We start from the raw sequence: 22,670 nt of genomic DNA on the forward strand, positions 1-22,670 counted from the left end.
GCTTAGACAGCCTTAAAGGCTCCAGCAGCTTTCACCTGGGCATGCTCCCAGATGAACAATTCTCCCCCCAGGCCCTGCCTGGCAGGGGTTTGATAGATGAACTCACACAGTGAGACTTACATGAAGAGTGCAGAGATGCACTGGGATTTGCAGACAGGCTCCTCCATGCTTGCCTGTGCTTTGTCCTTCTGCACAGGTCTCCTCTCAAACACACTTGCCTCATTTACTAAAGAGGAGAAAGTGGTCAGATGCATCAAACAGGAACATGCCTGATGCCAGGGCAGCTTGTCCCAGGGGTGGCACTGCCAGCTGCCCTCTTTGCAGGGGAATACCTGCAGTGCTGGGGTGGAAGGATGGGATGAGGTTGGGAAGCCTGGTCCTGCCTGCTGTTCTTGATGACATGGATATCACTGTGCCATTTCAGAGAGATGAGTGCATGCATATCAGAGATGCTGCTCATTGTGGCTGCTGTTGCTCAGGGACCTTGGGGTTTATTTTGCAATAACTCCAGTCCAACATTTTGTTTGTAATTTCGGAGCTCTGAGCCCACAGCTCCTCCTCACGTTACAGTTCCAGGCTTGCTGAAGTCCAAACAGCAGAAGTCAATCACTGAAACAACCCCTTGGCCCTGGCCCTGGCCCTGCCTCCCGTGCAGCGCTGCATAAAAGAGCTTTCCTCTTTCAGGGGAGCTTGTCCGGAGCCACCACACCTCTCCCTGCCCAAAACCCTTAAGCACTTACCTGGGGGCTGCAAGGCAAACAGGTAAGCAAGGATCAGGAAGAACTCCCCCGGGGTTATGTAAGGAGCTGAGGTATTGCGCTGGGGAGGAGGTGGCTGGCTCCTCCGGGGCATTGCCTGGGTGCAGAGGCAGCTGGGTGAGCGTGCCCAGCTGTGCCCACTCCACCACAGCCAGGTTCTTCATCCGAGCAGGAAGCATGGTGCGACGTGTGGCAGTAGTGGGCGCCGGCGTCAGCGGGCTGGCAGCCACCAAGTGCTGTCTGGAAGAGGGGCTGGAGCCCACCTGCTTCGAGAGGAGTGAGGATGTCGGGGGGCTCTGGTACTACACGGTGAGTGGCTGCCTAGGTTCGAGGCTGGCTGTTCCACAGTTGCGTCCTCGGGGCTGGGAGGCTGTACCTGGCTGCACCCCGCGTGTCTCGATTTACTTGCTCTGCTCTGATGGCTGCATGTGGGAGGGCTTGGCTGGTTCAGTACCAGTCCCCAGATTCCTTCCCTTACCCTAGGGACAGCCTGGCTGTCCCTTGGCTTGCTGAATCAAATCCCCACCAAACTTCCAACCCTTCTCCTTTGGGAATGAAGGGAGCTGCCAGTTTCTCCCAACTATGGGGCTGCAAGCCCCTCGGGGCTGCACCAAAGACATGCACCTGCTCCCCTCAAAGTCCACGGAGACATGGACAGCTCTGAGGAATTAAGCCTTCAGATCCTGAAAAGTCACCCCGTGGGGCTGGCAGCATCCACCCCACCTTGGGAAGCACTCACTGCTGCTCAAGGCAGTGCTCAGCGTGCTTTTAGGTAACAGTCACACACCACACAGCTAAAAAGGAGTTCAAAGTTAATTAGAGGGTCAGGCCCAGAGCCACCTCATGCCAGGTGCCCCACTGCTGGCAGGCCAGGGCTGAGGGGACAGTATGGGGTGTGACCACAATTGCAGGAGCAGCTCAGGGTGCTGTTTGAGAAAGGAACTCAGCCTGCCTGAGTTAAACCCCAGGGTGGAGGAGAAGGGCAGAAAGCTTATTCTGGATGCTCTGGAACATTCAATCCATCTCAAAACATGGACCATGTTTTCTCTCTTTTCTGGGGAGGGCTCCAGCAAATTCCTCCAGAAAGTTTGGCAGTACTTTTTGATATGTATAATGCAGAATTTCATAACAGAATGTCGAGGGGAAAAGTAAAAAAACCCTTCAGCTCCTTAGCTGTTTGGCCTTTCTCTTTTATTGAAAGTTTGTAATCATTTGGCCAACCCAAATGTTAATTTTCTGGCACAGAAACCTCACTGCATTTTTCCCAGCTCTGTCCTGGCATCAAAGCCACCAGCAAAAGGAAATGCAGTAACTGCTGTAAAGAGCCAAATGTCAGTGCAGTTATAGCAGCTGCCCCCCACAATGGGGACAGGGTGATGCCTGAGGCTGGCTATTTTGGGCAGAATTGGGCCAGGCCAGCTCAGACCCCACTGCATGCATGGTGGTCTTGGGGATTTTGGCAGATCTCCCATGTCCTGCCCTTCTAGATGTCAGTGGGATGCTGGCCAGCTGGCATGGGCATTGCTAGCAGAAAGTACAAGCCTCCATCCATGTTCCTGGCTAAACCTGTCCCATAGGCAGCGAGGTATAAAGCACAGGCAGCCAAGCTGCTGCACCAAAGGAAATGCATCTGTCTGGCCTTCTGCCTTCACCTGTACAGTCACTGAGACTACAGGCACAAAGGAGCAGTATCCAGGAGCACCCACAGCATTTTGAAAGCTTTACAGACAGACCCCAAGGAAGCTGGATACTGGGGGATCCTATGTTACTTGTCTCCTGTGATATTTTGGGGGTGTCCATGTGCTTGACTGTAGCTGTGTCACACCTGACTTCCTGAGATTTTCTGGGTGTACAGTGGAGAGACTCTGGCATGGTCCTTCCACAACACTCCCTTCCTTTGAGGTTTCCACTTTCCCTGGCAAATGTGCACGTAACTGGCTCATAAATGCCTTGGGTGGTGCAATCCCTCCTCTTGACTTGTTAGGACTTTTCTGTGCTCATGGGGGTTATTTGGTGGTAGTGCTTGGTGGTTTTGCTGTTTTCCTCAGGCTTCAGCGTGGAGGTCAGGGAGTGATAGCATCTGGAGGAATTAGTTCAGGGCTCCAGGACAGGCAGGGGTCATGTCCTGCCTAAAGGGACACATCTGCACTGCTTTCACTCCAGAACAAAGCAGAGGAAGGCAGAGCCAGCATCTACCGCACCGTGTTCACCAACTCCTGCAAAGAGATGAGTTGTTACCCTGACTTCCCCTTCCCTGATGACCACCCCAACTACATGCACAACACCAGGCTCCAGCACTACCTCTGCAAGTACGCCGAGCACTTTGGCCTTCTCCAGCACATACAATTCAAGGTAACAAGCCTGGAGTGGAGAGGGACAGCGAGCAGCAGGGGGACCCAGGCAGGTCTCCCTGCCACAGGGAAAACCATAAAATCATATGATCATTTTGGTTAGAAGACACCTTCAATATGGTCACGTCCAACCACCGACCCAGCACTGCTGAGTCACCTCTAAATCACGTCCCTCAGTACCTATCTTTTAAATCCCTACAGGGATAGTGACTCCACCACTTCCCTGGGCAGCCTGTGCCAGGGCTTGACAGCCCTTCTGGTGAAGAATTTTTTCCTAATATCGAACCCAAACCTTCCCTGGCACAACTTGATGCTGCTTCCTCTTGTACTAGTTACTTGGGGAGAACAAATCCGGGGAGAAAATATTCAGGGGAAAAAAACCTCCTGGCTTTGTTAAACCAGGTCTCATCAGCTCCCTTCTCTCTGCATTCCTTGGAGGTGCTAGAACAAAATCACAGGGCAAATATCCTCTGGGATTCCTGAGGCCTCTGAATCCTATTTAAAGCTCTCAGTGTGCTCCACACATCCACCAATCTCTTTCTTTGTTTCCTTTAAGACCCTGGTCACCAAGGTTAAAAAACATCCCAACTTTTCTGTGACGGGGCAATGGGAGGTGGTGACCCAGAGGGATGGGAAGGAAGAGACAGCTGTTTTTGATGCTGTGATGGTTTGCTCTGGGCATCAAGTCTACCCAAACCTCCCCCTCGCTGACTTTCCAGGTAAGCTGCACACAGGGAGTTCATCCACTGGGACACAGCTGGGCAAATGCCTTCCATCACAATGGAAGAATACCTTTGCAGCATTAGGAGAGCAATATTTTGGGGAGTGGGGTTTTGTTTAGAGAATCAACAGCCTGGTTTTTAAAAGAAAACATACTCCAGTAATCAAACAATATCAAAGTGGGGTCGATGCTAATCTTTCCCAGGGAAAAAAAAACAAAAATATTGTAGGCTGTTTCCTTTACCAGAGACTTTCCATAGAAGGATTTTGTCAACCACTTTTTGGGGCATTTTCCTGATTTCTAGTTCAAACATCACGTGCATTACTCGATAGCCTTTGCCTCTCTGTTTACAGCTACATTATTACAGCTACAGCTAGGTAAAGCTTTCTCTCTGGCAAGGAACATTATGAGAAATGGCCAGATGGATGCCCCAGTAGTGTTTGTGGGAAAGGGAGATCCCCAAACCAGCACAGCCTCTCCTTTTCATTCCTGGGGTGAATTACAACCCTCTCTGTTCTCCTCCCCAGGAATAGAGAAGTTTAAAGGCTGCTACTTTCACAGCCGAGAGTACAAGGAACCAGAGAAGTTCAGAGGGAAGAAGGTGCTGGTGATAGGCTTGGGTAACTCTGGTTCTGACATTGCTGTGGAGCTCAGCACCATGGCATCTCAGGTATGGAGAGCCACTGGGGAAGGGAGAGTCCCCATGTCCAGGAGCATGTGCCACTGCCCCCACCAGACAAGCCCCAGGGCTCACAGCCGTTATGACAGGGTCAGGTTACCCCTACCTTGCTGTCCTTCCAGGTCTACCTGAGCACTCGAAGTGGGTCCTGGGTGATGAGCCGTGTCTGGGACAAGGGCTACCCCTGGGACATGCTGGTCATCACTCGTTTCCAGTCCTGGCTGGGGACAATCCTTCCCAGGGCGCTCAGCAACTGGCTGTATGTGAGAAGCATGAATCGGTCCTTCAAGCACGAGAATTTTGGCCTCATGCCACTGGAGAGGTACACATGGGGCCATCCATTCCCAGACACCATAAGGGTGATGGTTCTGGCTGGGGCTGAACTGTGTGCCTCTCTTGGGCCAGCAACAGAAGCTGCCTCTGCGACAGCCTCTTACAGCCCCTCCGCCTTTGCCCTTGCAGAGCCTCCCGCAAGGAGCCAGTGTTCAACGATGACCTCCCAGGTCGCATCGCCTGCGGCGTGGTGGTGATCAAGCCAAACGTGAAGGAGTTCAGAGAAAAATCCGTCTTGTTCCAAGATGGGACTGTGCAGGACGGTGTCGACCTTGTCGTCTTTGCCACTGGTTACATCTGCTCCTACCCTTTCATGGAGGATCATTCCATCATCAAAAGCAGGGACAATGAGGTCACCCTCTACAAGGGTATCATCCCTCCTCAGCTCGAGAAACCAACCATAGCAGTTATTGGGCTGGTCCAGACACTTGGAGCCATCATGCCAACGGTGGACCTGCAATGCCGCTGGGCAATCAAGGTGTTTCAGGGTAGGTGGAGAGCCACGTGCTGAGTGGAGATTTGTTTTCTGTTGACAGGAAGCAGCATTTCCCAGCAGTAATGGGCAGGCTCAAACTGGCAGCCAGGACAGTGTCTGAGTGCTGAGGAGCACAGTCAGGTTTGGTCAGAAATACCTGCAGTGGGGTCTCCACGTGATGGGGTATGTTTCACTATGGGAGCAAGGCCACTTCTCAGCTTGCTGCAGCTATCAATGAAGTCCCTCTGGTGGGGCTGAAGAGCCCCTTGGGCAACACTGCACACTTTTAAGAACAGGGGAGCCAATGCAGTCACAACTTCAAGACCCAAGTCTTGACACTAAAGGGAAGAGAAGCACCCAAGGGCTCAGCCAATCCCTGCAAACCCAGTCTGCTGCAGGACAGATCTCCTGGGCATAGCTCTCATTTGCCAATGCTCTTCCTGCTCTTTGCAGGGCAGTGCACGCTCCCTCCCATCAGAGAGATGATGGATGACATTGATGAGAAGATGGGGAAGAAGCTCAAAGGGTAAGTGCAGCTCATGGAACCTCCTGTGCTGGCAGAAGAGCCCTGCCATCATCTCAGTCCAAAGTGAGTTGGATACAGGCACTGCAGAGGCTTGAATCAGGCAAGTTTGGGTGGAAAAATTGTGATGGAAGGATTTCCTGTCTGAAAATGCTCGTTTGCCATCACTGAGTGTTATCAGACTGAAAAAGCATTTCTCATTCACACAATCAGGGTGAGGCCCCAGCAGAAATAGAACATTTCCATCATTATTTTTCAAAGTGACAATTTTTTTTCCCCCACAAAGCCCGTGGACATGCCTTGCTTTCCCCTCTCAGTATGTCTGATATTACATTGAAGCCATACTTTAAAAAGATTAACACAGCCTGTGAAAGCTGAATCTGACCCAAGCAGTGCTTGGTTTCTAGAAACTGTTGCATGGTAGGAACTTTCAAAGTGCAAGGTTTTCTTGTTAGCCAGATTCCTCCACCGACATGGATGTGTATCCCCTGGAGCTATGACCCCTTGTCAGCTCAGCTCCCCAGGTCTAGGGGGGAGAGCAGAGGACAGATTCTGCCTTCACTGTGCTTTTTATACATTTAAAAATGCATAAAAAGGGAAAACCTAAAGCAGCCTCTCCTTTCCTCTCCTCCCCCCTTGCCAAAGGCACAGGAACAGCAGCATGCTGCAGACAGATTATGTCACCTACATGGATGAGCTGGCCTCGGCCATTGGAGTAAAGCCCAGCATGACAAAGCTCCTGCTGACAGACCCACGGCTGGCCTTGGAGGTCTTCTTTGGCCCCTGCACGCCCTACCAATTCCGGCTGGTGGGCCCCGGGAAGTGGAGTGGGGCCAGAAAGGCCATCCTGACCCAGTGGGACCGCACCCTGCGGGCCACGCAGACACGCATCACCCCTGCCGCCCCCACCACCTTTCCCTGGCTGGCTGTGCTGGGGATGCTCTTTCTTCCACTCCTCCTCCTCCTTGCTGCCCTGATGAGGAGATGGCTCTGAGAAGGCCTTACTGCAGCATCTCAGTATCTGAAGGGGAGCTACAGAAAGGCTGGGGAGGGGCTGATTACAAGGGCTTGTAGTGATAGGATAAGGGACAATGGTTTTAAACTAGAGCAGGGTAGAGTTAGGTTGGACATAAGAAGGAAGTTCTTCGCAATGAGGGTAGTGAAATCCTGGAACAGGTCACCCAGAGATGGGATGGAGATCCCATCCCTGGAACCATTCAAGGTTAAACTTGATGAGGCCCTGAGCAACCTGATCTCATTAAAGATGCCCCTGCTTACTACAGGGGACTGGGACAAGATGACCTTCAAGAGTCCTTTCTAACCCAATGCCTTCCATGATTCTATGATGCTGGGAGGGATGTGGAAGTACTGTGCAGTGTGTGTGCATGGGATGCTTTCTCCAACTGGCAATGTGGGCTGCTGCCCTGCTCATTACCCAAAAATAATTCATCAAGAGATCCCTAAAAAATGGCATTGATAAATCAGGTGCAATCTCCACACATGGTAAATTTGGAAGGTTTCTCGGCTAGGGCTTTGAAAGAGTGTAAATACCAACCCCAGTAACTGCTGGTTATCTTATCCCTCTAAACGTGTTCCAAGTAGTAGCACTTTGTTACACAGCTTTAAATCTCTGTCTGCTGCTGCTTTTTGCAGGGAAAATTTGAGTCAGTGTGTTTGGGTTTTCTGAAGTAAGTTTTGGTGTAGAGCTTGTGCTCTAGCTAAAACAGAGCTTGCCTCAATTGGCCCTTTTGAAAAATAACTTTCATAACAAGCAAAGAAAAGCATTCGCACCTTTTCAGGGTGGGGGGGGAGGGGGAAGATGTCCAAATGAAACAAACAAAAAAATCAGATTAAAATATCGAGAGGAATACTGTGGTATTCCAAAGTGTTCTCCGAACAACCTCTGGACTTTGTTGGAACGTATAAACATCCAAAAGCTGAGATGAAGTGTGTCTGACAGCCACGTTCCCTTTCCTCTGCCTGAGCACTCTGCTAACACGCTGCATGCTGCTTCCTACCAGATGAAGAGGTTTGTCTGCTCTTATTTATTCTGTCCAAATGCTGTGTTCACTTCCCATGATGGGAAGCAAGCTCTTAGCTCTTCCTTTGACTGTGGTCTGGCTCTAAAGATCTCAGACACACTCTCTCAAACATGAATAAAAATATCATCTGAGCAGGGTTTGTAATTCTTTTGCAATTAGCAAGTTGTGCATGGTCTATCCTTGTGATTTTTCTTTCTACATGGTGAGGGCAGCCTTGTTAACCAGCTAGGACACAGACAACGTTGGTGGAGGATGTTGCTGCTGAGCTCACAGGGTGCTGGTAGGATCCACATGAAACATGATGGGAGTTGGGAGCCCTTGCTTTTGAAAAGCCGAAGTACCAGGTGATGTGGAACTAAGGGCAAGGGGGAAGAAGGCAGCTGTTGGCCTTGGCAGTTGTAGGGTGAACTGGGGAGGTGCCAGGGTTCCAATCATGGGAGCAGAGATGATGTCAGGGAATGAAGGAAGAAGGTTCTTGGGCTTCTGGTAAGGCAGTGCTGCCTTCCCTAGGTATGGTCAACTCATGAACGTGGGCCAGGCTGTCACAACAGCTCTCTAGGGCTGGCTAAACAGGGTGGATAACTTCATCATTGTCAAACATGAGGTGATGGCCTCTGTCTGTGCTGCTGAGGGCACCTCAGCTGCACTGCTCTTTCCCTGGCAGAGTGCAGGGCATTATTGCTGGCCAGAGGATCATAGGGAAGGTACATCTGGCTGCTGGTTTGGAATTCCACTGTTCTGCAGCTGTTCTCAAGTGTGCAAGCCCATTGCAGGGCCATACCCAACAGCATCTCTCCAAGTGACACCACCAGTCCTTTGCAGAGCAGGCACATGTCCTATGTTTCATTTTACACCTGCACCCACCTTTCTCTGCTAATTGAACAATTAATTCTTTTCCACATGCAGAAGCAATAACCACCCATGACACTTTCACCCCTTAACAATTTGCTCCAAAAAGTGAGAATTTTAGCCAGAATTTCTTGACATGGCCACTCTGAACACCTTGGGGATACCAACACTGAGGATAGCTACAGGATGAAGATCAAGTGAACCTGCAGTGTCCTACAGACCAAACACCATGACCTTCATTGATGCTTCACTGGAGCTCTGTCTTCAGTGAAGGCTTCTCACCTTTCCTTTATCTCCTGATCTAGTAGATATAATCTGACATATCACCACCACCAAAGCCTGGGTCCCAGCACGCTCAGATTTTAGGCTGTGCCCAAAGCTGTGCTTAAAGTTGCAATTCAAGGCTCCTGCACTTCACTGCAGCCCTTCCACCTCTTCTTGCAGAGTTCAAGGGCAAATATTTCCATGTTGTATGGATTAAACTGAAGGTCCTAGGCCCTCTTATTTTCATCCCTCCTTCCAGTCAAAGATAACAAAAGAAGCAGAGTTTGGCTCGTAAGTTTCCCAAGCAGCATCGCATCTCCTTGCTGCACCAATCTGTGTTGTTGTTTCTCCTCCTGAAATCCACCTTCTCCTGTCATCAGTATGTTTGTTTCTTTGAAGTCTGCCTGCCTTGGCCACAGCGGTGCAGCCTCTCCCATTCCTAATCTCATCAAATGGGTGAAGCTCCCAGAGAAATAATCCAGTACTCTGGCCCTTGCAGAACAATTTCTTTGTAAAAAAATATTTTCCAGAGTATAAATAGGAAAACAGCCAGGGGGGCTAATCTTCAGTGGTGCTGAGCAGCCCTCTCAAGACCACCTGTGGGTGCTCATCAGCTTCTCAGATCAATTAGTGAGCCAAGGAATGAACCAGTCAGAGCTCCTCTATCGATTTAATCTGGAACTTCCCACTCAAACTGTTGGAGGGCTGGTTCTGCAGAGTCTCCTCAGTCATAGTGAAATTTCAGCTAACAGCTTGTCTCTGCTGTGAGAATAAGAGAAAACTTGACAGCCACTTCAAAGCAGCCATTAAGTTGTGAGGAAGGTGCTGGGGTCTCCATCACCAGAAGCTTTTGAAACAGGTGGAGGAAATAAGGTTGTAAAGGTCAGCTAGAGCTGCTTTTGGAGGAGAAGATGGGTTAGATGTTCCTGAGCTCCCTTCCCATCCTGTCTCCTAGGGCTTGGTGAAGCTGTTGGAGGTGAAAGGTCTGCTAGCCGATGTTGAACTAATGTAGCTCCACAGTGCACGTGCTGGCTCCTCAGCAAGGTATTTCTGAGTGTCTGGGTGTAGTGCCTTGATTAATGTTGGGGGGTTAATCCTCTTTAAAAACCTGATTTCTGGTGATAAATGCACAGCAATGCTCCTGGGTGGGAGGCTGAGATGGTGCAGGAGCAAGTCTCTGGCTGACTTAGGAGTGCTGCTGAGTCCCCATGCCGGGGGATGGGACTGTTAGCCATGAGCACACCTCTGCAGGAGATGCTCTTGGAGAGGCAGCAGGAATTGAAAGCATTCAGACTGCTCAGCCTGGGAGCCTGGTAAATATTTACAGGAAGAGGTCACCTGCACTGACTGAATTTTTGAAAACACTTGAAGGCTGATGGTTGACTTTGCCTGGTGGTGGCAGGAAGTTGCCTTCTGGTCAGGCTGTGCATGTCTTAACCCTCTGCTTTTGAGACAGCTCTTCCTTATGATTATTTGCTTAGAGGTGCCCTTAACTGTAACTCCTGTCTGCTCTGATGGTCTCCTCAGTAGTTATACGTAGTTAGCTGTGAAATGATAGAGAGAGACTCTTTAAGACTGAGGTTTGGCTCAGAAGAGCTGAGGAGGGTCTCGAGCCCTTCCTTGTGCTGCATGCTTTTTGAGCGCGTCTCCCATGGTAGTTGGGGAGGGTATGTGTTTATCTGCTTGGAGTCCTGGTACACAGAAGGGGTGGGCAAGGGAAGGTGTGTGTGTCCATCAGGGCTGTTCTTGTGAAGATTTTTGAGCAGTTGTCTGAGGAAGCTGTCAAATGTACATTTTAAAACCTCCCAAAACAAGAGGTTTAAACCTGCAGTTTTCCAGGTTAACACATCTGTTTAACAAGGACAGCAGCTTCCTCTTGACAAATTCCACAGGTTACATGCTTGGAAAACATGGTGACTTATTAAATCAGGTTAAACTTTACCAAATACATTGGAGTGAAATATTTGTGCACTCCATGAAGAGACCTCTTTGTTTAGCAAGCAAAGCTGCTACAGCTCATGTCTGCTCCAGCAGATCCTTTGAATCTCCTTAACAGTGATGTCTCTTGAGAGGTTTCAGAAAGAGTTTAAGATATTGATCTGATTTAAAAGAATTCTAAGTGTCCTTTACGTCCTGGGAATAGAAAAGTAAATGGGAGAGCAGCCCCTGCTGCTTGGCAGATAGGTTTTGTCTTTTTTGTTTTGTTTTGTTGTTTTTTTTTCAAGGAGGAATTTGCCCTAGTCTAAAGCAGAAATAATCTTTTTCAGGGCCAAAATCCAGACTGTTAGAAATGGGGGGTGGAATACACATTTTTCCACCAGCAGCTTCTTGCAGCCTCCATCCATCCATGGATTGCCATATCCCACAGCCTCAGCCTCACAGTAAGCCATGGGAGGCAACAGCTACCTCTGGGGCAGCCTCACCTCCATGTACAGTGAAGCAATGGTGGTCAGAGCCTTCTGGTCAATAATGGGAGGCAGTGACAATATTGGAGAGGGGAAAAATCAATCATTTCACTGATGAGCCCAGACTCCACATCCTATCGGTTCCTGAGGGTGTGTGGCTGCGGTGGCTGTATGATGGTGAGCACCCCACTTTGCTTAAAGACTGGCTTAACAGGAGCCCCTACCCTTTTTTCTTTTTTGTTGCCTACCTTCACCATGACACACACCAAAACCTGTTGACACAAGCCTAGAAAACAGCAAAGCAGGCTGTGCTGAGACTTGTTTGCATACAGCTTGGCCCCTCCTTGGCTTAAAGTATTATTTTAATCGGAGGTGGCAAAACTGATGCTGGAGTTCTGTAGAGGAGGTGCCTTTCCCATCTGATTAAGACTAAAGGGATATATTCAGTTTCTCCTTCCAAGGATAAAAAGCCCATTGTAGAGCCCAAGCTTCTGCCACAATGCCAGGGAGCTTTACTTCTCAAAGGGAGAAGGGGCTCAGCAGCAGGCAGGCCTGCGAATGTACTGATCCGAGTTCTCATCCTGAGCCACCAGTGGTTATTTGCAGCTCCTGGCTTCTCCTATGATCCCCTGTGGCTGATAAATCCCAAAATCTAGTGAGGCTTGTGCCCCAGCATGTGACAAATACAGCTGTTTGGTGTTCCAGGCTGTGCAGAGGGAAGGTGGTAAAATGGTTCCCCAGATCGTGCCCTCCCTTGGGCTCACTCCATCCCTTGGTGAAAGCTCCTTTGCCCCAGCAGTTTGTGTGTGTGATGGTGATGGCAGAGTCCATCTCTTTGTGATGGAGTGGCAGCAGATACTGCTTGCTCAGATACGGGGACAGGGATTTCTGAGGCCGTGTCTTTTCCTGTCTCTGCAACAACAGAAATTCAAGGTGACTTGACCCAAGCATGCCAAGGGATGCTCTGCTTAAATGCCAGGCCATGAAGCTTTTTTCCATCTTTGAGAACATATAAAATCCCAGTGATATGCTGTCTGCTCTAGACTGTTCTGCTCTGCACTGACTGTCCCTGGACAGAAGCTGGAGAGATGGGTCCCAGGTGTCCCAAGATGACATTCCCTAGTGTGTCAGCAGCAGAGGTGAGCAGAGCAACCAGAATTTCCCTGTGTGTTTCCAAGGGCTTTTCAGCACCCTGGGCATGCGTGTACCTGTGCATAATTACAGTAACTGCCTATCACACTGTCCATCTCCACTCAGATTTTTTTGTTCTGCATTCCTGGTCAAGACCATTGCAGAGATATTTGTGGAGGGGAACACCACAGACCTGGGACAGATCACAGGAAAGTGAGTTTTAATGGCAGGGCACTGAAGCTTTAGAGGTGTTTCTGCCCTAGGCACACACAGTACCATTCACTACATTTCATCCTGTGTCTCCAGACTGGATTCTCCATCAGGGATGGCTAGATCCACCACTGTGTAAGCAACTGCAGCAAAGGTATTTGGCCCCATTTCTCTGACAGTAGCTCATCTATAGCAAAACACAACTTGTTCTTTTAGGAAGTTCCCCTGAACTGCCCTCCCAAAAGCACTAGCACCACACCTGGGAAGTTTCCACCATGTCTCTCTTACTACAAGTCACTTGGAGGCTTGCTGGGAAGCTCAGAAAAGCAGGAGCATATGAAGAGGAAAATATTTGCCAGATTCCCCACATTCTTTTCTGAGTGCTGGCAAGCATCTTTGAAAACATAATGTTTTGTGCATCTGGAGAAGAGTCCAGCGGGAGGGAAAGCTTGGAGATGTAGCCTGTGGAAACCCCAGCTGCATGGAAGCTGCCTGTTTGTCTTGGTAACCATGTCCCATTGGTGTAGGAGAGCAAAACCTGGGTGTTCATGTTCATGACAGTGGTGTGAAATCTGAATTCAAATGAATGAGTTTGATTTCACAGGTTCCAACCCCTGCAAGCACATGGCTCTTGGCTACCACCAGGCCAAGCACTGCTGAAGTGTGGCTGACACAGCTGACCCCAGACTGGGTGTGTGCTCCAGACCTGATGTGCTCCCAGGGGCAAACCCAGGAAGCCAGGTTCTGGATAGACACAGTGGGAAACCCAGGGGTGAGGAAGCCCAAGAAGGCTGATGTCATTGTGGGTGGTGCAGATGTGTGGCAGTTCTTGGCTGCTACACTCCTGACAGTGCCTACCACAGGGACAGTGAGTCCTGTCCCTCTATGAACCAAATATGTTTTGTGCAAGCACCTGGGTCTGGTGCAAAGCTCAGACCTTTCATGCAGCTAATTACCCTCCTTGTAACCAATGTGCATCCTATCTCCACTTCTAGTTTCAACTCCCAGCTATAGGCCCATCTCCTGCCTCTGCAGATCTGAGCACAGCCTCTGAGCAGATGTCTCTGTTGGAGGGAGATGCTCTATTTACCACTCTCTCTTTTCTGTGGACCTTGGATGGGTTTTTCTCCCTCTCTCTTGCAGCCTCCTTGGTTATTTAGTTCTTAAAGAGCTGTTACAAATCTGGGTCTACCAGTCCAGGAGTACCTTTGTCATTGTTAAGGTGATGCCTTGAGGGAGCTGACAGCTGTCACCATGTTCCCTGCACTCACACTGCAGAGCCTCAGTGAGCTATGTGCTGTCACCCATATCACAAATATCACTTAATATTTTTCTGAACACCAATTTCCCTAAATACCCAGTCCTCTATCAACTGTCCACCTGTGTCCATACTTTCATTCTTTGTCACCAGTCACCTCTATTGAGTAGCTAAGGGCAAGGTCTCATCCAAAACCACCCTTGTCCCTTTCACTTCCAATGTCATATACTCTTGGGAGATACCTGGATGAGCACTCTGTCCCACATTCATATTTCACCTCACTTTTTCACTTTATTTGTGCACAGGACCTTGGTACACTGGTGTTTGTGGCCATTGCATGTTCTCCCAGTATGCATGAGCAGCCTCTTGCCCTCACCAGCAGCTGCCCATGTGGCCAATGACAGGATGCAGCCTCAGCATCCCGTGAGCAGTGACTGCAAAACCAGCTGACTCTTTCTGAAGGTTCTTTGGATGCAAAGTCCTACCAAAACCCTGCTGTCCATCAGCAGCTTCTCTTCCGGAAGCCAGCAACGAGGCAAGTGAAAAAAATCCACAGCTGGAGCCACCACAGCTCCTCCTTGCATGACTGAGGAATACATCTGGACCACTCCAGCATCTCCAACCCACTCAGCCCCCTTGAGGGATCATCAACCAGGTCATCTGGCTCACCCTGAACACCAGCAGGAGAGTTCAGCCACACCTCCCACTGCAAACCCGGGTTGTGCAATCACTGTGGGAGTCTGCTGCCCATGTCAGGGCGGGGGGAGCTGCCCGCCCTCCCCTGCCTCTGCCAGAGCACTGTGTATTGCCTATAAACTGGGAGCAAGAGGGTTTCTCCCCAGCCAGCAGTGAGACGGAGCACAGGCAGCTGAGCCTGGGAGGTAAGTGTGCCCTTCGGGGGCTGCATCCTTCCCTGCCCCATGCAGGCACCCCGCAAACTGAGACTTCTGAGGTTAGCTGCTACAAATACTTGCAGGGAGAATATGGAAAGTGTGGCAGAAACAGGCATGGGGGAGCAGAAAGAGAATGTTTCCTAGAGGTTTTTTTTCCTGGCTCTTCTGCAAAAGGATTCAATATCATCCATGACTGGGAGATGTTTGGGATACAGGTTAAGTCCCACCATGCCAACAACAACTCCCCCAAGCAGTTAATGATCAACAGCTTCTGCTAGCACTTTCTTCATGTGAAAAGCAAAGAGCTCAGTTTTCATTCCCACCCTGAAAGGCAGAGCGTTCATTAGATACTGCCTTCCTACTGAAAGCTGAAATTGTTCATGGGGAATTCAGTGGGTTTTAGAAAATACTGTGTTTAACCCCATTTTTCTACTGAAGACTTTTGGGTGGTGGGTCGTTTTGTTTTGTTTTGTTTTGTTTTGTTTTTTTGTTTGTTTTTTTTTTTTTTTTGTTTTTTTTTTCTTTTAGTTGCTTGTTGTTGTGGTGGTTTTATTTTTGTGGTGTTGTCTTTTTGATTGCTTTGGGGTTTTTTTTCTGATGAATATACCATCTTCTGTGTCCAGTGAAGGCTTATTGTGGCAGAGGATTTCGTGCCACCTGGCCGTAGTGCCATCCCAGTATGCCAGGTTGATAACTCAGTTTGATAACCAGAGCTGGGGTTAAACCAAGGGTTGCAGCACCCCCCATTCTGGATATGTCCAGCCTGAGCCACAGCACCTTGCTATCACCCCTTGTTTCATTGCCCAGCACTATCAGGAAGAGTTCAGGTTCATCCTCTCCACTGCATCCCTGGAAGTTTGTAGGGCTGGACATCAACCCTAGGGCTGCTGCCTTTCAAACACCTGGGTGGAGGCATTTGCAGCCCTGAAACAGCCTGCTTGTCCAGCCCAGACCTCTCCAGTGGGGTAGCCTTGGGGTAACAGACACAAAAGCATCCCCAATGCCAAGGTGTGCTACCCCCACAGTCCCTCTGTTGGCTTTGATAGCCATGTCAAAGTCAACAGCATCTTCCCGGGGGACAGGGGATGCGACTCCATCAGTGATGCACAGACAGAGCAGACGTGGTGCATGACTTGTTTTCTTTTCTGAGAAAGGCAGGGGCAGATCTCCAAAGGTAAAATACTAATATTTGCCAGACTGATAAGGAGGGATAGTTTAAACATAGCTTGGAAAGAAAAATTGGCAGCAAGTTGTGGCTTAGCTACATTCCTTCAAAGCAAGTCTCCAGGGCAACTACAGGGTTTTGGAAGCAAGATGGTGAGCTGGATGGATTTATTTAAGAAACAAAAAAACACCTTTAAAAATAGAGAAAAATGAAGATTTAAAGACATTTAACCTAACTTGTAAATGAGGAGCCCAGAATGCTGGTGAAGGGAATGAGGTAGTATACAGAGAAATCCCCTATGCAGACAGCTGCTCCCTAAAAGAGTGGTGACCATCTGTGTGTTTTCTTCCAGGTTAGGTGCCATTTGCAGTGTGGAATCCCAGTGGAGACAACGAGGATGAAAGTGGCAGTGGTGGGTGCAGGTGTCAGTGGGCTGACTGCCACCAAGTGCTGCTTGGATGAGGGGTTGGAGCCCACCTGCTTCGAGAAGAGCCAGGACATCGGTGGGGTCTGGCGCTTCACGGTGAGCCAGCAGTGCCTGTCCTCCTTCCCACTGGAGCTGCAGCTTTGAGAGCTGGGGAGCAGGTTGAGCTGGGCTCCAGCAGGTGGGGAAGGGGCATGAGAGCTGGGTGCTGACCTCCCCTGTCTGCACTCCCCAAGATCAGGAGAAGGGGAAAGGGGGAACGGTCTCCATGCCAGGGCACAGAGCTGATGCCCCCTGCGCTGCTATGCTAGGAGCACATTGAGGATGGCCGGCCAAGTGTCTATGCATCAGTCATCAGCAACACCTCGAAGGAGATGTCATCATACTCTGACTTCCCTTACCCTGAGGACTTCCCAGTGTTCCTGCCCAATGCCCAGTTCCTGGAATACCTTCGGCGTTATGCTGAGCACTTCAGTCTCCGGAAGCACATCAAATTTGGGGTGAGTGATGAGTGTCCCAGCACTGCCCAGCTCCTCATGCATGCCAGGTGCCTGTGACAACTCTGCTTCACTTCCACGTTTCAGACCACTGTCACCAGCATCCGGAAACACCCTGACTTTGCCACCACAGGCCAGTGGGATGTGGTCACAGAGCTGGATGGGAAGCAGACGCTGCATGTCTTCGATGCTGTTATGGTTTGCATTGGCAACCACTCTGAGCCGTCCCTTCCCCTGCACTCTCTTCCTGGTACAGTACACAGCTGCATGCAGTTACCTGCTTCCAAGGATCGGGGAGAAGGAAAATTAGCAGTTCCTAGGGGAAAACTTCCTTTTCTTGCTTCTGTTTTTCAAACCTCGTGGCATGAACAGCAGTCCTCATGCTTCAGCAGCATTGTTTTCACAGGCTCTGGTCACCTCAGAGCAAACTTTCAAGGCAAGGTGGCTTAGCCTCAAAGAAGCTGTTCACACAATATGTGAGATAGGACAAGGTCCTCTCAGTGAAGCTCCATCATCTTTGACAGGGCTGTATTCATCACTGCTGTGATCAATCTCCATGAGTCCTCAGTATTATCAAGTGCTTCCATAGCTGCTAGTAGGGCAGAAGGGCTGCAAGCTTTTCTGAACTTCCTTGTCTACATCTTGTAGAGGCTTCATCACAAGACGGTACCAGCACAGCTCTTGTACATATTTGTCTTCCAAGTCCCCCCCAGCACACGTGTCCCTGCTCACTGCCTTGCAGGCACGCATGAGACCCGATTTTTGAGAGGAAGCACCAGGTCTGTGTGTGTGGGATGTAGGGCTGGGCCTTTCTAAGTCCCTAGTGGCCACTGACTGCATTTCCTTTCTCTTGCCATCTGGATAGTTCTCCCAACAAACCCCACAAATGCTCAAGTATAAAAAGCTTTTGTTTCTTTTCCTCCAAGGCATCGAGAAGTTTCAAGGGCAGTACTTCCACAGCCAGCAGTACAAGCATCCTGCCCTGTTTCAGGGGAAGCATGTCCTCGTGGTGGGCATGGGCAACTCAGGAGTGGACATTGCGGTGGAGGCCAGCCGTGTAGCTGCGAAGGTACCGCCACCACCCACCCAGGGCTGCAGGGAGGGTGCTGCTGGGGCAGCAACTTAGTCTGCCATCACTGTGGGGAGAGCAAGCTGGGGTTACCTTGCTTAGCAAACACTCTTTCTGAACTAGTATTTCTTGGTCAGCATCCTACCCTGAAAGCAAGCTGGTTGTTTTGTTCTCTCCTGTTTCGTCTCCACTGCCAGCTGACAGGAGGTCTTAAAGATGCTGTTCCTGGTTTTCGATTGCATAGATGTCTGCACTGTGCCCATCTGGGGTTACTTCATAAAGGCAAAGCAGCAAATTCCTCTCCTGAATTGCTGATTCTCTGCTCTCTCCTAGGTGACTATCAGCACCAGCCGAGGCGCCTGGCTGCTCAGCCGTGTGCATGACCATGGCTACCCATGGGACATGGTTTTCAACACTCGCCTTACTAGCTTGATCAGAAACAGCCTCCCTGGACCCCTTTCACAGGAGCTGATTAACTACAAGGTGAACCAGAGATTAAATCATGAAAACTACGGCCTTCAACCAGAGAAGAGGTACTTCATGGTGGCTTCCATACCATGCAGTGTCACAGGGTTTGTGCTGCGGGCAGGGAGGAAATCTCCAGCAATCAGTGCACAGACTGACTCCAGCAAGGAGTTTATAGCCAATTAGGAGAAGATAAGCAGTAGCTCCCTAAAGTAGCGTGAGATGGAGCAAGCTGGAAAAGCCCAGGAGGGACCAGAGGAGTGTTCCTGATGAGGCTCCCTGGGAAGAGTGAAAGAGGGAGACTTATAACATGGATCAGCTCTGAAAAGCAATGGTTTAAAGAGTAATTGAGTGAACAGAAGAAGGTGGCAAGAGATGCCCATGAGTCACTCAGGCTATGGACCAGGTGACATTGGTGCAAGGGTGAAATATGTAAATGTTTGGAGAGATGGGGAGTAGAGCTGTTTGCTCAGAGCAAATGACAACAGGAGGTCATAGAGATGGAGGGCTCAGGGGGAGGAGCAGGGACATTGTCAGGGCTTTTTTGGTGATCTCCATTGCTCAGAGCCCCTCGGCTCTCCACAGCTGCCTGGTGCGTGAGCCTGTGCTGAACGATGACCTGCCAAGCTACATCCTGACGGGAAGAATCACCATCAAGCCGGGTGTGAAGGAGTTCAAGCACAATGTGGTTGTTTTCCACAACTGCCCTGAGGAGGAGCCTGTAGACATTGTCGTCTTCTGCACGGGCTATGACATCTCCTTCCCATTCCTAGAAGAAGAGGTGGTCAAGGTGGAAAACAAGCATGCATCCCTCTACAAATACATATTCCCCACGCACCTGCAGAGGCCCTCCCTGGCCGTCATTGGGCTGGTCAAGACGCTGGGAGCCATGATGCCCGTGGCAGAGATGCAAGCGCGCTGGGCGACCCGCATCTTCCAAGGTAACAGCAGAGCTCCTGCGTACCACAGTGCAGCTCAGCCTGGACGTGGCTTGTCCCCTCTGCGCAGCAAGGGGGAGTTCTGTCCCTGGAAACCCTAGATCTGAGAAGATCACTTTAAAGGGGACAAGGAAGTATTGCTAGGGCTCAGACTTTGCGAGTTAGTCTACTTCAGCAGAGCTATAGCAATGTAAGTGCCTGCTTGGTCCAAGCTACATGCAAGCTGATGGCATCTACTTTAAATCACATTTTTGCCCATTAAGCTGATGCCTGCTGCAAGCCAAGAGTGAGTACTCCATTCCTTACTGTGACACAGCTGATGTGCAGTCCTGCACCTGAACTTGCAAACTATGGTCTGAATTAGGTTGTTCAAGATAGTATATTCTCCCTAAAATATTTCGGAAGCCAGACAACAGAGATGGAAACATAAACCTGGATGCACAGATAAGAGTTGTCTTCAAGACACAGTGGTGGATCCATCTTGGCAGGATCCACTGCTCTTTAAGGGTGGGCTCTGGGGTTTCTTTTTGGGAAGATCCTCTCTTCCCATCTCGCCCCAAATCAACTGGCAGTGCCCTGACAGCACAAATCTTTAAGAGCAGAAGGAAGTGTAGGTGAATTTGTACCACAGTGGAGGGCTAGCCTTTGGCAGAATTGTCCCTGACAAGCTAAATCTGAGCAATGAGATTTTCCTGCCCTCCCAGAGAAGGGCTTCCCATGCTTTGCATCACAAAATGAGTTTGCATCACTGAACAAGTTCACAAGCTCCTCCAGGAATTCAACTCTGCAGGACATTCTCTTCTCTCTTCTAGGCTTGTGTCAATTGCCACCTCAATCTGTCATGGAGAAGGAAGTAAATGAGAAGAAGAAAAACCAAGTGCGAAGGTAAGCCAGTCCACCACAGCCCTGAAGGGTTTGGGGGGAGGGTTGAAAAGCCCCAGGAATCGAGGGGAGAGCAACACGGCTCATGTTCTGTGGCTGCTCCCTGCACATATAGTGGAGGCAAAGGGAGGGATGCCCAAATCCAGCCACCCCTGTATTTGCTTGCACTGAACCAAAGCAACCTTTGATTTGACACTGATATTCTGCCTGTTGACAATGGAAGGAAATTAATTCAAGGTAGTCAAGATTAAAGCTTGCTTGCTTGGGAGTTGGGGAAGTGTGTCAGGGTCTCCAGAGACCAAGATAAAATGGTGGATAAATTAATGGTAATAAATGCAAAGTAATTCAGCAAGAGAAGTAAAAGCCAACCCGAGGTGTACACACAATCACCATCTCAGCATGGCTGTCTGATTCACTGTGAATTGGTTTCTAAGCACACTGGTGTGGCTCACAGGCAGACAAAAGGTCAGATCAAAGGCTAAGAAACATTAGGAAATGATGAATGAGATAAACCCAGAGTGGTGTATTAATCCGTGGTTCATCTAGATCACTTAGAACAGAACAGGTGCAGAAGAATGAAATACGGAATTGCAGAGAGCAACACGAGGCTAAATGCACCTGAGTTTCTTCTGCCCACAGCAGGTGGGACATGAAGCTGTGAATTCTGAAGGTGAACTGGCAGAAATTCTCTGGTTCACCATGTGCTTTTACAATCCTCACTGGAAACAAGTCTGAGGGAAAATAAAGGGTTCTGCCTTTTTCCTGCCGCAGAGGGCAAAGGGAAGATAGTTCAGAAAAAAGCCACAACCAACCAACCAAAAAACCCAAACAAACAACAACAAAAAAACCCAACCAAACAAACATAACTGGTTCGGCAAAACCTTTTAGAGAAGGTGTACCAAAATGAAGAGAGAGTGGTCCAGACACAACTTGTGAGTGATGAAGTGAAGGATCAACTGATGCATGTGAGAAAGGTGTGTACCAGAGCCAGCATAGCTTCATACACTCTGTGTCATGGGCAGCATTCAGGCCTGGACAGACCCTGGCTCCCAGTGCATGTGCACCCAGCCCTTTCCTATGAGGAAACAAGCTGAGCTCAGATGCAGTAATACTGATGTAGAGAATCTGACCTTCAGTTCCTCTCAGCCCCACTGACATCTGTCCTACTCCCACCTCTTTTTCTTTTCTGATTGGTTCAGGTTTGGGCTGTCCTTTGACGAAGTGCTCAGAACTGAGTGGGTGGTCTACATGGACGAGCTCGCCTCGCTCATCGGCGCCAAGCCCAGCCTGCTGGGGCTGCTCTGCAGAGACCCTCGGCTGGCACTCACTGTTTTCTTTGGCCCTTGCACCCCCTACCAGTATCGGTTGGAGGGTCCTGGAAGCTGGGAGGGGGCACGCCAGGCCATCTTCACCCAGTGGGACCGAATCCTGAAGCCCACGAGAACACGAGTCCCTGCTAGCTCCTCTAGCTTGTGCCCTTCTATTCTTGTTGTGGTAGGGTTGCTTCTGCTTCTGACTGCCCTGTTTTTAGGTTTCCAGTAGATTTTTAGAACCTGTTTAGGTTTTTGTCCCTAGGAATATTGTCTTAGGTCATACAGCCCCACAGAGTGCCATGGGACAAGGAAAAAGTTATTTCAGTGGAGCACAACAAATTTAAAACTTTAACTAGCAGTACAGCTCCAGTTCACCCTCAAGCACAACTGGGGATGGCAGCCTTCCCCCTGCATGCATTGCCCCTCTTCTGTGCTCCTGCCTGCTGCTGTGAGCAGAGCACAACTGTGTGGCCTGGCTGTGTCCAGCCCATGCTGACCAGGAGGCAGCGAGGACAAGACCAGCAAAAATGGCTTTGACTGTTACAGATTGAAAGGAACAAAGAGAATCGCCTAGGAATGGGGGCCTTTAGTCCAGAGAGGGATTATCTAGGTTGGCTACATAGGTCAGGCTGTCTCTTCTTCCAACCTGAAACCTGACAACTCAAAAATCCCAGTCTGAGTTGAGCTGGTGCATCTTTACAGTGAAAGGGTCCTGGCTGTGGTGGTTTCACAGAATTGCCCACACTGGAAAACACCTTTAACAGTCATTGAGTCCAATCATTAGCTTAACACTGACAAGGTCTTGACTAAACCATATCCCTAAGCACTACATCTGCATGACAAATACCTCCAGGAACAGTGACTCCACCACCTCCCTGGGCAAGCCCTTCCAATGCCTGATAATCCTTTCACTGCAGAAATTCTTCCTGTTATCCAACCTAAACTTACCTTGTTGCAACAGGAGGCCATTTCTTCTCGTTCTATCACTTGTCACTTGGTTGACCAGACCAACCCCCACGTCTTTA

At 49.7% G+C, this 22,670-nt stretch overlaps 2 protein-coding genes across 2 annotated transcripts; both read left to right on the forward strand.

Moving 5' to 3' along the window:
* The first annotated feature begins 935 nt into the window (after window positions 1-935).
* Window positions 936-6,834, forward strand: LOC128969353 (flavin-containing monooxygenase 3-like). Its single transcript, XM_054384179.1, has 8 exons — window positions 936-1,067; window positions 2,922-3,110; window positions 3,666-3,828; window positions 4,358-4,500; window positions 4,632-4,831; window positions 4,972-5,330; window positions 5,771-5,843; window positions 6,486-6,834. The coding sequence occupies exons 1-8, from the start codon at window positions 936-938 to the stop codon at window positions 6,832-6,834; spliced, it is 1,608 nt and encodes a 535-aa protein (XP_054240154.1).
* Window positions 6,835-16,454: 9,620 nt separating this feature from the next.
* Window positions 16,455-21,874, forward strand: FMO1 (flavin containing dimethylaniline monoxygenase 1). The gene is made up of 8 exons (XM_054384180.1): window positions 16,455-16,580; window positions 16,793-16,981; window positions 17,066-17,228; window positions 17,905-18,047; window positions 18,381-18,580; window positions 19,098-19,453; window positions 20,263-20,335; window positions 21,532-21,874. Exons 1-8 carry the CDS (start codon window positions 16,455-16,457, stop codon window positions 21,872-21,874), a joined length of 1,593 nt encoding a protein of 530 aa, XP_054240155.1.
* Window positions 21,875-22,670: the final 796 nt, after the last annotated feature.

This window comes from Indicator indicator, chromosome 10, assembly GCF_027791375.1.
Source record: "Indicator indicator isolate 239-I01 chromosome 10, UM_Iind_1.1, whole genome shotgun sequence".
NCBI classification, from domain to species: Eukaryota; Metazoa; Chordata; class Aves; order Piciformes; family Indicatoridae; genus Indicator; species Indicator indicator.

Bases quoted from the DNA above. Each gene is read 5' to 3' on its own strand.
- FMO1 (XM_054384180.1), top strand. From the start codon at position 16,455: ATGAAAGTGGCAGTGGTGGGTGCAGGTGTCAGTGGGCTGACTGCCACC. The intron at 16,982-17,065 runs GTGAGTGATGAG...TCCACGTTTCAG, and splicing joins GGAAGCACATCAAATTTGGG to ACCACTGTCACCAGCATCCG. The intron at 20,336-21,531 runs GTAAGCCAGTCC...TGATTGGTTCAG, and splicing joins AAGAAAAACCAAGTGCGAAG to GTTTGGGCTGTCCTTTGACG.
- LOC128969353 (XM_054384179.1), top strand. From the start codon at position 936: ATGGTGCGACGTGTGGCAGTAGTGGGCGCCGGCGTCAGCGGGCTGGCA. The intron at 4,832-4,971 runs GTACACATGGGG...TTGCCCTTGCAG, and splicing joins GGCCTCATGCCACTGGAGAG to AGCCTCCCGCAAGGAGCCAG. The intron at 5,331-5,770 runs GTAGGTGGAGAG...TGCTCTTTGCAG, and splicing joins GGCAATCAAGGTGTTTCAGG to GGCAGTGCACGCTCCCTCCC.